This window comes from Myotis davidii, unplaced genomic scaffold, assembly GCF_000327345.1.
Source record: "Myotis davidii unplaced genomic scaffold, ASM32734v1 scaffold322, whole genome shotgun sequence".
In the NCBI taxonomy this organism is placed as follows: Eukaryota; Metazoa; Chordata; class Mammalia; order Chiroptera; family Vespertilionidae; genus Myotis; species Myotis davidii.
This window is the reverse complement of record NW_006293233.1, coordinates 30,926-45,512: the sequence shown is the minus strand read 5'-3', so window position 1 is coordinate 45,512 and position 14,587 is coordinate 30,926. Positions and strand designations below refer to the sequence as shown.

At 37.0% G+C, this 14,587-nt stretch overlaps 1 protein-coding gene across 1 annotated transcript in view; it reads left to right on the top strand.

The window, feature by feature from the left end:
- The window catches only part of ZMAT1 (zinc finger, matrin-type 1), a 32,402-nt gene extending 19,978 nt beyond the window's left edge, over positions 1–12,424 (top strand). The window contains exons 6-7 of the mRNA XM_015565991.1: positions 8,957–9,056; positions 10,229–12,424. Of these exons, the coding sequence (XP_015421477.1) occupies positions 8,957–9,056; positions 10,229–11,552 (1,424 nt within the window). The 3' untranslated portion in view covers positions 11,553–12,424. The remainder of the gene's footprint in view (positions 1–8,956; positions 9,057–10,228) is intronic.
- The last annotated feature ends 2,163 nt before the right edge of the window (positions 12,425–14,587 follow it).

Here is a 14,587-nt window from a genome sequence, read left to right as displayed (position 1 = left end):
TCAAGAATTCAGGCACAAATAAAATTCTGATCCTGACTGGAGTGATCTACTTGCTCTTCTAACCTTCTTTATTTTTTTTATTTTACCCCCATAGGCACCTTCTCACTATTGGTATATTTTATTCCCTTTTCATATTCTTTCTTCCACCTATGTCTTTCCCTCCACTCACTCTTATTTTTTAAGTCTTTCCTTACTAGACCTTTTCTGCTTCATGTGAAAATGTTCATTACTTCTTTCTTCTTAAAGCTCTATTCTTTTGTCATATGTAACTCCTTCTGCTCTGGTTCTTCTCCTGTGATTCTACTTCTTTTCTGTTGTTTTTTTTTTTTTGGGGGGGGGGGGGGCTCTTTAAAAAAAATCCATTACCTAAATGTAGATATTCCCATGGTTCCGTTCTTGCCCTTACTCTACAAACATGACCTAATCTACCCTCTGATTTCGTCTCTCACTTGTATGCTTATAATTTTTCTGGCAAGCTTTAGACTCATAGATCCAAATGGTAGCTGTTACTTCCACTGGATACGTTATAGCTATTTCAAATCCACCAAGTCACTCAAACTAGAAACCTGTAATTAACTGGGAACCCCCCACACCACCTTATTCACTTTCTATATCGAATGACGCACCAAACCATGACTGTTTTACCTCCAAAATATTACTTTTTCCTTATCTTCAGCCTGTTCTTCCCACACTAGTTCAGATCCTCAACATCTTTCGTAGAGCTTTGCTACTCAAAGTATGGTTTGTGGACATATTCATTGGCATCACTTGAGAGCTTGTTAGAAAAAAAAAAAAGAATTTCAGGCCTCACTTCAGACCTACTGAATCAAAATATGCATTTTAACAAGATCCCCAGGTGATTTGTATACACAATAAATTTTGAGAAGCATTGTTCTAGAATATTGCTATAACCTCCCAACCACTCTCCCTGCTATCATTTTTGTCTGTCAAATATGTCCTCAATTTAACCACTAGAATATTTCACCTAAAGTGCACATTTTTTTCCATGTCATTCCCTTGCTTAAAAATTCATAATTGTTTCTCTATTTTCTAAGGATAAAATCTAAGCTTCATAGCTCTTTACCATGTTGTCCCTGCCTACCTTCTCAAGGTTTATCCTCTACTACTTCCTGCCATGAGCTGCGTGGGTCAGAACCTACAAACTCTTTAAGGTTTCCAGAAATCATTACCCTATTTATTGTCTCTATGACCTTGTTCATGTTGCCTTTGCCTGGAACATCTCTATGTCCCTCTTGTCTTGGCTAACTTCCACCCATTCTTGCGTATCTAGTTATCTCTCCATGTATCTTTAGCTCCCATTAGAATGTAAGGTATTTGAGGAAAGGGACTTCACTTAACTAATTTCTATTTCCAGTGGCAGAGTATGTCTCCCTCAATAGAGATTAGTCTAATATATGAACCAATGAACTATTAAATTTTTAAATTTTTATTAAGGTATTACAAATGTGTCTTTATCTCCCCCATTGTCCCCTCATCCCCCCAGTCTTGCCCTCACCCTCACCCCCTGTTGTCTGCTATTTATTTTTATATATTGAGTGCTAACCCTGTGTTTATGCTACTTAAGTTTCTTAATGTGATTCAAATTCTCTCCCAAAGTTACGCAAAGATCTGTGTTTTTATGTAGAATTTTAAAGAATTGTTATTTAGGCAAGTGTAGAAATAGAAGTCATAGGGCTTCTGAAAGTAGTAGATGTTTAGAGAAATCACAAACTTCCACTTGGTAGAGGTTTTTTATTTTTTATTTTTATTTTTTGTATTGTTGGGCTGAGGGTATCTGAAATAAGTGACTTCTAGTTTAATGGCATTAGGTAAAATTGGAACCGAGTCAGCTATGAGAAGTGTGTGTACCTTGAAGGGGGGGTCATTTTAGTACTCTGACGTCTCAGGGTTATTAGAATAAGAGAAAAAAGTTTGGATAATACTTTCATCTGCCTGGGAAAGGGTTGCTGATCATCAGCAGAATTTAATCCACCATTGAAGTCATTTTACACTAGCTTCTAAAGCTAGAGCCCAAAGAAGAGATTATCAACCTTGCCTTGACTATTCCATTTTTTTTTAGAACAGTAACTATTTGAGGATCAAAAAGTAGCTGGAGAATTTAATTTAGCAAATGAGAATTTCAAAGAACAGTAACAGCAGAAGCCTACATTATATATAGGTATAATGGCAAGTGATAAGACAAAAAGTGTTTAACACGTGCCTCCTTAAATATTTCACTCGTCAACCATTTTCTCCCTTCTTACTCTCTTTGACTTCTTTCCCACTTGCTATTGTTTATATGTTTCCACTATATCCAATCTCCCTCTTTCTTCATCATTCTCACTGTCTCTTCATGTTCCTTATCCAGCCCAGATCTTATTAGCACAGGAATGGCTACCATAACAATATGGAACTAAAGTATGTATGTATTATTTATTTGTTTTGCATATCTTACTAATTTCTAGCCCCATTATTGCACATAGATGTATCATTTCCACCTGTAACTCAACATATCTTACATTGAAATAATAATCTCCACTAAAACCAATTTGAATTTCCCAAGTTTTCTCTCTTTGTCAGTGGTGCCACTATTTGTCACCAACACTTGAATCTTTGAGAACTTTGATTACTTAATTCCCATTATCCTGTCCATCAGTCAGTCTTACTAAGTCTTCTTAGAACTATTTCTCCTTCCTGTACCCTTCCATTACATTCCATTACCATCATCTCACACTTTAATGCTTCAATAACCTTCTGAAAGGCTTTACTTATATCTCATTGTTATTCTCTCATTACCTAGTAGCAGTGGGCCTGGGATGAGCGGGAGCAGCAGGCAGGAGTGGCAGGTGGCGTTGGACTGCCGGTTTCAACCCTATCCCCGCGGACTACACCGAGGAACCCCACCAGTGTGCAAATCCAGGCCTCTAGTATTTACATAACTGTGGTCTCCTTACTTCCAGGCTTGTTCTTCTCAAATTCAAGATTTCCAATGCACAAAATAAGAAGTCTAGGCTTCTTAACATAGCATGTAGGTCTCTCTTTGATCTGACAACCTTTTGCCTCTCCCATCTCATACCCTTATATTTATTTCTAAAACAATTCGAATTTTTTAAAACAATTTGAAATTTTAAGAATGTCCTGCAGACATTTCAGTGTTTTTTTTCCTCTTTTTAAAAATGAATTTATTGGGGTGACATTGGTTTCAAGTGTACAATTCTATGCTACATCATCTGTATATTGCATTGTGTGCCCACCACCCAAATTAAAATCTCCTTCGCTCCATATATTTGACGTCCTTTACCCTTTACTACTCCCATCCCCCTTTTCTCAGGTAAACACCATACTGTTGTCTGTGTCTATGAGTTTTTGTTTGTTTGTCTTGTTTTTTTCATTAGTTGCTTCCAGTTTTATATCCCACATATGAGTTAAATCATATGGTTCTTGACTTTTATTGTCTGACTTATTTTGCTTAGCATGATATTCTCAAGATCCATCCATGTTGTGACAATGGCAGTATTTCATCTTATGGTTGAGTAGTATTCCACTGTGTATTTATATGTATACCACATCTTCATTTTTAATGCTATTTCCTCTGCCTATGTTACTCAACTCTTTTCATCATGTTAACTATTTTTCATCCTTCCAAGTTTAACTAAGGCATCATTTCTTCCAATAGTCCTCTTCAGACCCCCATATTGTTCTCATTGCCTCTGCTTCTTTGAGCTCCTGTACCCATTAAGCATACCTCTTTTATACACATTAAGCATACCTCTTTTACCTTTTACCGAATGAAGTTGAACTTCTCTGTTCATGCATCTGTTTCTCATTTGGAATTGTGAGCAACCTGCCCATTTTATTCATCTTGTACCCTTAGCATCTCTAGCATGATGTTTGGTGCCACATTGGTGCTTGTTGAACATATTATTTGAATTAAACACATCATGCTAATTTCTGTCTCTGCCATACCTGATATTGTTTTCACCCCCTGGATGCCCTTATCTGCTTTCTTTACATTTCAAATCCTTCTCCTCCAAGATCCATCATGACCTCCCTCACTGCTCCAGCTCTTGGTATTATCCTCTTTCTCTGATTTCTCATAGGCTTTACTGTTTATTGACAATTGCATTAACTATAGCCCCTTAATTGAATTAGCCTCCTTGAGACAAAGGATTATATTTTATTCTTTAATATCCTTCTCGGTGCTTTATATGGTAATGACTATATAATTTTCCCTCAATTAATATTTGCTAATAGTTTATTGATAGGAAATGTTGTGTAGAGGGATAAACATAGATTCCGAGACATGTTCAAAGTCACTTGCCCAGTTGCAGTTCAGATTCTTCAAGTATAAAATAAAAATAAGGCTACTTCACAGGATTGAAAAAGGATGAAATAAAGCAGTATATACAGTATCCATCACAGAATAGGTCCTCAACAAATGTTAGTTTTTAAAAATGTTTTGTTCTCCTGTCATAAAAATTTTTTTAAAAAGGTAAAATGGACATCTTTTTCTTCATAAGTCAAATCCCATATTAAGCTGCATTTTTGCTTACATATAGCTGCCAATTATTTTATCCCCATTTAAGACATTAGACCCATGTTTCTCATCCTTGACTAAATATTAGAATAACTCATAGAGCTGTTAGAAATTCTAGTGCTCAGGCTTTCCCTCAAATCAATTATATAAGAATCCCTGGGACCTAAATATTAACGTTTTGTTTTCTTTTTTTAACTCCCCAATTGATTATAATATAGAGCCAAGATTGAGGACCACAATGTTAGACTATGAGGACATGCACTTCCCTAATTTATGCTTTGAAAACAAAGACCTTAATCGAGGGAGTTATGAGATTGGGCTGTGATTAGGAGAAATGTGGGCCCCACAAGTGGTTATGGAAGATTCTGAAAGGTATAAGGTGCAAAGAAGCTTGAACTTCTGGGAAAAGTCAGAAACAAGGAATCCTAGCAGAGCTAAGGGCAGCAAAGCTAGACAGGACCAAGGAGCAGTTTCAGATAGGAAGGTAGAGAGCATAAGAAACATATGCAGGCAGATTCCAGGAGTATTAGATCAGGAATTTTTATCTCAGGGCCAATAAATATATTTTATATCTTCACAGAAAGGGTTTACACTGTTTTTATATATTATTTTCTGCAATGTGAATATCTTACAAAAAGATAAGGATTATCAGTGTGTGAAAAAGACAATGGCTAAGTTAATAGTAATGAGACCACAGTTTCAGAACTGCCTCTGGACCTTTCATGTGTGACCTGAAGTTCCTCTAAACTCTTGTATTATCCTATATAAAACCTTGTATTATCCTATGTAATAAAAGCCTAATATGCTAAATGTGTGGTGATCCAGTTGGCTGTTCAACCAATCAAAGCATAATATGCTAATGATATGCTAAAGCTGCTCAATGGCTCGCTATGATGTGCACTGATCACCAGGGGGTAGACAGTCAACTGGTGGACCAGTCACTATGACATGTACTGATCACCAGAGGGCAGATGCTCTGACTGGTAGGTTAGCTTGCTGCTGGGGTCCAGCTGATCGGTACTGAGCAAGATGGGCTGGACATGCCCAGGAGCCCTCCCATGACCCCTCCCCAGCTGGCCAACCCCCCACATCCCTCCCTGGCCTCAATTGTGCACAGGTGGGGTCCCTCACATAGCCTGTGCCCTCTCACAATCCACGACTCCTTGGGGGATGTCGGAGAGCTAGTTTCAACCTGATGGTGGAATGACCAGTAGCTATGATGTGCACTGACCACCAGGGGGCAGACGCTCAATGCAGGAGCTGACCCCTCGTGATCAGTGCTTTCCCACAGGGGGACCGCTGCTCAGCCAGAAGCCGGGCTCTGTGGCAGCACTAAGGATGTCTTGGGGGAGCGGGCCTATCAGGGGGCAGCTCCTGTGTTGAGTGTCTGCCCCTCAAGAAGGAGGTGACCAGAGGGTGGTGCCAAGCTGCCAGCCAAGGTAGGTGCCAGTGGCCCCCCCCCATCACCCTGCCCACTGGTTGCCCCACAGATTGGCCCTGATTGCCAGCCGTGCCTAGGGACCCTACCCTATATATTGGGAACAGTCTCTTAGATTTAAAAATTAAAACCTGGCTAGGCTACTCTAACACTGAAAAAACAGGATGATGCAGGGATGACATGCATGGACTCCGGCTTGCATTTTATTATCCTTCAGTTTTTCCACCCATAAGATGGGGAAAATAGTACTACTGCCTCAGAAAGGTTATGTTATGTACTACTTTTTATAATCAGGGCAAAAAAATGTAGGTGTCCATACAACAGCAAGATGCCTTTCACCTGTATGGAAAGTATGGTCACTGGTGTATGCAGCATCCCGGATTGCGAGAGGGATGTCCAACTGCCGGGGATGGGGCCTAAACCAGCAGTCGGACATCCTCCGAGGGCGCAGGCCGGACTGAGGGACCCCCCTCGCCCGCATTTTGTGCACTGGGCCTCTAGTCTATATTATAATCTTATGTGATTTTTGAAGAAACAAGGGAAGAACTGAGAAAGACATTATATACCATTTATTTTATAAGCACTAAAGAAATATGTCAAACCTCTGAAATATAATCTAAGTTTATAATCATAAGATCATTGGCTTGATAAACTAGGGAAGTGGTGCTCAACAGTGGCTGCACAGAAAAATCATCTAGAATACTTTTAAGAAGTCAGAAAGCCTGGTTCCACTCTCAGAGATTCTGATTTAATGGGTCTTATGTGAACTGTAACATCAAAAGTTTTAAAGTTCTCCATGTGGCTCTAATGTGTAACTAGCATTGAGAAACACTAATTTAGAGGAAACAGGGACTCCTGCTTATCTTGCATAATTTGAATGCCCTCAGAATGAATGGTGTTGGCCAAATGAATCTGAGTCTTAATTTCCATATCTGTTAAATAAAGATAGCAGTTTACTGAAAAGCATTGCTGTGAGCATGAAGAGTCTTCAATTTAGTCCTTAGCTTTGAAAGAAGTCCAGAATATTCTGAGTCCATCTGCCTCAAATCAGGTACTCACCACACCACAGACAGATTTGGAAGATGCTAATGAATAAGGAACTGGTAAGTATTCCCTTAGTGCATTTCTCGGACATTGTCTGATAACCACAGCCTCGGGTGTTATTAAAATACAAATGCCCTGCCCCAGACACAGAAAAGCATGTTCTCCAAAGGAAGAGCCTGAAGATCTGTATTTTTCATTAACATCCCAGTTGTTCCTATGGAAAACAATAAAATAATTAATAAATAATAATACAAAAATAAACTCATGCTTACTCATAACTGTAAACCTACTTTTGCCCCACCCTGTATATATTTCAGTTCCCAGGGTTTAAAAAAAATAATCATCCAGGGTATCCTTTTTTTGGTATCAAATAATATGGGAAGCCAAATTATAATCAGAACATAACTTTGCAAGCACAAAATCAGAGCACAGGGAGAGAGGATAGTTTTGAAGAATCACTCATTCAAACTTGGTCATATTCTGCTAAGTTCTCCTTGCCCCAAATAGTGTGTCAAGAGTGAGCAGAGTTCTCATGTTCTTCAAAATCAGCATTTTTCTTTCCCTTTGACACTAGTTTCCTGTTTCTATGAATAATCTTTGCTTCAGAAAGGTCAATATATTTGGTAATGATTATTTTAGCATAATATAAATGATTAAGTTGCTATTTGATTTCAAAGATGACCTTGCTTGACCCTAAAATCTATGCATCCACCAATTTATTGCCTTTTAAAGGTGGGATTGTTTTTTATTTTTGGCTTATGAAATTTATTAATTTGTTTCTTCTGACCAAAGAGATAATAGAAGGATGATGAGATTAAGAAAATAAAAATTAACTTATCCCCTGTTTACAATTCTACCTACAAAGCATAATAGAGAGGTAGTTAGTATACCTTTTCTGTAGCTGTTAACTCTTTTGAAGTGGTAACTCATAGTTTTGTTTCAGAATTTTGCTTTCAGCTTTTGTCTTGAGAGTGGGTCTCACTAAACCTATCTTCTTTCTAAAATCTGTCTGTGGAAAGTACTTTTGACTAACTAATAATGTACTACAGTGATTTCAGGTAAGAGAGTACATATTTGCTTTTGTTTGCTTTTAATCTTTGGGATGTTCCAGGTTTTGGTTGGGTGTAAAAAATAAGGGGAAAACAAAAAGAGGTTGGTTGAGGGGTTAAGAGGTAAAAGTTCATTGGGCCTACAGCACTCACACATAGAAACAATAAGCAGGCAGACAGCAGATTTTTTAGGAAAGAAGCCAAGGCTAGAGAAGCAGTGTGATGTTGTATTAAGAATACTGGGCTTTAAATTAAGAGGCATGAACTCTTTGAAAGGCTATCTCTATTACTAACTGGTTCTGTGACTTTGACTAAGTCACTTGACCTTTCTAGGCTTTATCTTTAAACTAGAGTCCCAGTGCACGAAATTTGTGTAAGGGGGGGGGGTCTCTCAGCCCAGCCTGCACCCTGTTACAGTCCGGGACCCTTTGGGGGATGTCCCAGGGAGAGCAGGCCTAAGCCAGCAGTCGGACATCCCTCTCTCAGTCCAGGACCCCTTGCTCCTTACCACCCACCTGCTCACTGCTCCTTACCACTTAGCTAGCTGTTCCTTAGTGCTGCTGCTGCTGCGGAGGCAGGATAGGCTCCAGCCACCACCATTGCACTTGCCAGCTGTGTGCCTGGCTTCTGGCTGATTGGTACTCCCCTGTGGGAGCACCCTGACCAGCAGGAGGCAGCTCCTGCATTGAGTGTCTGCCCCCTGGTGGTCAGTGCATGTCATAGCAACCAGTTGTTCTGCAGGTCATTCGGTAGTTCAGTTGATTTGCATATTAGGTTTTTATTATATAGGATTGGGTAAGTTGAAGTAGATGGTGTCTAGTAAATTCCTGTCCAGCTATGTGATTCTAAGTGTACCCATATTGACCTTAATTTGAACTGTTTTTTCAGCATTTGGTGTGAGAACCTACAATTGCTATATTTGTAATATCACCTTTACATCATTAGAAATGTTCCGGTTACATATGCAAGGAAGTGAACATAAAATTAAGTAAGTATTTTTTTGCCAAAATGCTCCTATAACATCAAATACTAGGGCTTCTACCAAGTACCCTTGCATGTATTTTACAAATTTTCTAAGCATTTATTTCATTAGGAGTTAATCCTGTATATGATTTGTGGTATTTGTAACATATTTCATGCTTGTAACATCTCCCAGGAAGTTCTCTGACAGTATTATTTTTCTTTGGAGAGATATGTTAAAGGAACATTCTCTGGCTAGCCATACAAATTCAAATAATACCTGGTAGGTTGGTTTAGTTCCAGATTCCGTGATCTGGTCATCATTCTTCCAGTGAAGTATAGTGGTTAATAACAAAAGTCTTGCTGTTAGAGAGACCTGGATTGGAATACCAGACCTATCTTTCTATCAGTTATGTAACTTTGGACAGTTCTGATATAAAGTGGTTATAATGAAATATAAAAAATGTGGGTAAAGTGCCTGGCCTGGAACGTAGTAGGAGCTCAATAAATGTTTATCCCATTCTATTCTATTATTTTAAGGAGGAGAAGATTGAGTGGATAGTTAGGGGCTAGATAAGTCAGGTAGCAGGACAGACGGGTACTTACTGGTAGCTATTGTATATTGGTTTGTTGCTTTTAAAATCAAAGCATAACATTAAATTATTTTATTATAGTAGAAGAGATTTATACTATTGAGTGTGAATAGTTAGGAGGTAGATTGTCTGACTCACCAAATTAAACTTCATTTAGACTTCTAAGAAAATCTCAGGGTTCCAGAATAAATAGCCATCACATTTAAAATATTTATACAAGGAACTAACTAATCAAAACTTTTAAAACAATGTGATATTAAGATGAGATCATCTTCTGATAGTGTTTAAATATTATTGGTCCTTTCCCACACATCCCAGCATGCCTTACATTCTAAGTACTATAACAGTATCAGATATGTCTGCTTCTTTGTACCCATATTCCCAGACCTGAAAATGTTTTTATATGTAGAATATTGAGAAGTACCTGGGACATATCTGACCATTCTTGCTGCTTCTTTTTTTGGCATAAAAAGTCATGATTTTTAGCTTTTATTTTATGTAGGTTTTAAAAATCTGTGTTTTTTTAGAGTAATCTTTTCAAAGGTACAGAAAAATATTCAGAATAAAATAATCTATTAACAAGAACTTTCTACTGTCTTTGTTGCAGAGAATCCATAACTATCAGTCTAGTGAAGAATTCAAAGAAGACACAAGACTCTTACCAAGTAGAAAGTGAAGATTACATGAGAGCGCAGAAAGTTAGAGAACCAGAGCCCAAGATTTGTTTCAGAAAGATGGAAGATAATTCTTTGGAAACCCGTGGATACAGAAGAGTGGTCGATTTCCAATCCAGACATAGAGTATATGAACAAAGACACCCATATGAGACTTTCCGGACATACCCAGAATCATACAAAATTTCACAAACAGTGGAAAACCGCTTACCTCATTACTTACCAGCTTATTCAAGGAAGACATATGACTCTTTCCAAGATGAACTGGAAGAGTACATCAAAGTGCAAAAAGCCAGAGGATTACATCCAAAGACTTGTTTCAGAAAGATAAGAGGGAATTCTATGGAAACCCATGGGTACAGAGAAGTTGATTCTGGATCCAGACAAAGAATCAATGAGCAAAGATTTCCAGTTCAGACTTCTCATACCTTCCAACGACCATACAATATTTCACCAGTGGAAAGCCAGTTACATCATTGGTTACCACCAGCTTACTTAAAGAGGACATACGATTCTTTCCAAAATGAACTTGAAGATTACATCGAAGTGCAGAAAGCCAGAGGACTACATCCGAAGACTTGTTTCAGAAAGTTAAGTGATAGCTCTATGGAAACTCATAAGTACAGAGAAATGTTTGATTCCAGACCCAGACATAGAATGTCTGAGCCAAGAATCCCATTTGAGACTTTCCAGACCTACCCAGAATCACACAATATTTCACAAGTAGTGAAAAATCAGTTACCTCATTGCTTACCAGCTCATGACAGCAAACAGAAACTAGACTCTATGATCTATTGTCAGCCCACCAGAGACTATTTCCCAGAAAAACCAGTACCCCTAAGCCTTAGTCAGCAAGAAAACAACTCTGGCTTATACAGTATAGAATCTGAAGTTTACAAGCACCTCTCTTTAGAAAACACCACCAGTGTCCCTCAAGCAGGTCATAAACGGAGACATCAGAAGAGAAGGCATCTGGAGGAAGGTGAAGAAAAGCCAGAGAAAGAGCAGTCCAAGCATAAAAAGAAAAAGAGTGATAGGGATATGGACCTAAATAAGGACAAGAGCATCCGACAAAAGAAAAGAGAGGGAGATAAAGTTAGTGTCAGTTCAGGCAAGCTTAAGCACCGAAAAAAGAAAAAAAGCCACGGTATACCCTCTACAAAAGAAGAACGTAAGCACAGGAAAGAGAAAAAGAAATCTGTTGAAGAAAAGACAGAAGAGGAAATGCTTTGGGATGAGTCTATCCTTGGATTTTGAACTTTTAGGTTAATTTACCCGAAGATGCATTGAAGAAATCTTATAAGAATATGGATTTAGGCAAAGAAATGTTCAGTGAAGAAAAAGAGGTGGATACAGTCAGTGTCAGTTCAGGAAAGTTTTTTTTTGTTGTTGTTTATAAAAATTGAAATTGAATTAAAAGAAGAAACACACAACCCTAAACCTAGTCTTTGAGAAAGAACATAAGAACAAAACAAGAACATAAGACAAAAGTATACCTGTTGAAGAAAAGACAGAAGTCATTCTTTGGGACGAATCTACTCTTGGATTTTGAATGTTTTAGTTTTGTTATTTTAAGTTTGAATTGAAGAAATAAGTTAAAGAGTTTCATTTTATGAAATTCATGTTATTTGAATTTTCCTAAGCGGACAGTGACTTTAATCTCTAACAAAAGCCAAGTGAAGTAAAAGTATTTAATATGCCTTTTTGTCAAGTTATTTTTCTTCATTTTCTTTTGAGGGAGGGAGGGAAGGAAATTACATATTCCTTACATATAATGTAATTTCCCTTAATGAGGTTGTCTCTCTTTCTAACTCATCAAATTGTTGTGATAATGAATTATTTACCCATGGGATATCATTAATTTTAAGTGAAAGAATTACTAGGCATTACAATATTCATTCTTTGTTTGGGTTTGTGTTGATGGTATTTTATTGTTGTGTGCTTATGTTTCTTGATTTCCTCTAAGAAAAATGTATGAAGAGATTTAGACTGCTTTTTTGTTTGTTAAATCTAATTTGCAGTGTATTTTTGTATTTTATAGTTCTAAAAGTGGAATATGAAACAGTCTATAATAAACTTAGATGATATATAGTTTTAAAAGTACTGATACAAAGTCTATATTCTGGAAACGTTTATATTATATTAAAGCGTTTTAATTTCTACATATTGTTTTATGTAAATGGTCATTTCCCAGCCAAAGATAATTTTTGGAATGAGAGGAAATAATTAAACAAGACTGTACCTCTGGGGAGATCACATTTTAAAGTTGTAATAATTTTATTTCTTCTACAGCTTGTCTTTGACGAGTATACTAAGAAAATATGGTAAAAAAATATGGTTTATAGGAAGACGAGTTACAAACTGTTTTCATAACCAGCATCAAAAATACTATATAGAACCAAAATAAAAAAATTAGTCTGAAAAAGAAACGTTTTTAACAAAAAAATTGTTGGGGAAGGGGTTAAAAGCTGATATTCATATGAGCTCAGTTTTAAGTTAGAGAAATATGACTGACTATATACTTGAAAATGAAGGGATAATTTATACGTGGAAGAAGGCTGTGAGGGTACATTACCTTTAAAGGGCTTAATCTTGATTATTTTTTACTCTAGTGCTCCCTTTTATATAATAAGCGCCTCTTGTAAGCATTTGAGCATCACCATAGTATAGAGGGAGTAATAGCCAGGGAATGTAAATCTCAGGATTCTGGTTTCAGTTGTAACATCAAGTTTCTGTGTGACCTTGTGGGAATATCATCAGAATTCAACATGGCCCTAGCCGGTTTGGCTTAGTGGATAGAGCATCAGCCTATGGACTGAAAGGTTCCAGGTTTGATTCCTGTCAAGGGCACATGCCCGGGTTGCAGGCTAGATCACTAGTTGTAGGTGTGCAGGAGGCAGCCAATAAAAAATTCTCTCTTATCATTGATGTTTCTATCTCTCTCTCCCTTGCCCTTCCTCTCTGAAATCTAAAAAATAAAATAAAATTAAAAAAAAAGAATTCAACATGGAGTCATCAGGAACAGGAAAAAAATAGACTACAATAATTCCTTGATGTGTTAATCCTATCAAAAAACACATAAATTTCGATGGTGTTGTATTTGCACTTAGGAAAAGCATTTAATAGTTGAGTTTTCTTGAGATTTGAATAAAATGGTAAATATGAGCAGAAGCATATGATTGGTTGGGGTTTGTAGCTGATAGAATGAATAGTCCAAAAGGGAATTATATGGTTCACATATGAACTTGTATTCTGCAAGACTGTTGGTATAAGATTATTTGGTGATATAATATCACTTTCCCTATTTAAACACATCTGGTATACTGGAGATAGGGGGAAAGAGGAACCAGAGTCAAGCAAAGAGAGTGTCAATTAGCCATACACACAAAAAGGCAAATTCTCTTTTCTGAACATGCCAAAAAGGCAACTTTTTTCCCACAAAAAATGTGAGACAAGATAGATTGAACTGTAAGCATTTTTAGAACTGACAATTTCTTTGATTTTTTAAAATTTTATTTTATTTTTATTAATTTATTGTTTACACTCATTTGTGGAATATAATGAACAACATAAACTGATGAACAAAAACAGATCCAGAGACATAGTAGCATTAAACAGACCATCCAACCTCAGAGGGAAGGTGGGCGGGAGGGGGGGGGAGGGGAAAATATCAACCAAAGAACTGACAAATTCTTTTGAATAAAGTCCATTTTGTGTTTAAAGCTGGGGGGTGGGAATTCAAAACTTATAAGAATATTCACTAAGATACCAAATTACTGTGATCTTTTCAAAATAACTTAAATAGATTGATGATTCATTAAAATTAGCCACACAGTTTTAATTAATACTGGGTAAATTATACAAATTTTTAACATTAAAACCATTTTAATTGGGTGGTGGCAACTTGGGGAAGGATAAGGGTGTGGTGTTGAGTACATTATTGAGGAAGTCGTCATTGACTTGATGTAGAAAGTGGTTTTTAAAAATGACCAAAAATAAACTACGTTAAGCTACCATAAAATAATTTTTCTGTTAACCAGAAAGTGTTGTTTTCTGGTTGAAGCTGGGCAGAAGGAACTGATGCCCGATTTTGGCATCTGAACACTTAGAGGTAAAAGTGTAAGTCAAAATATGTAAATATATATGTATGATCCCAAATGATCTCCACTTCTGAATTAAGTACTAAATCTCCAGTAAGATGAAATTGAATAGTATGTATTTAATCCTGCATTTTGCTATGGAAGACAATACAAAAACATATTTGAGGAGACACACTTTAAGATATTACATAT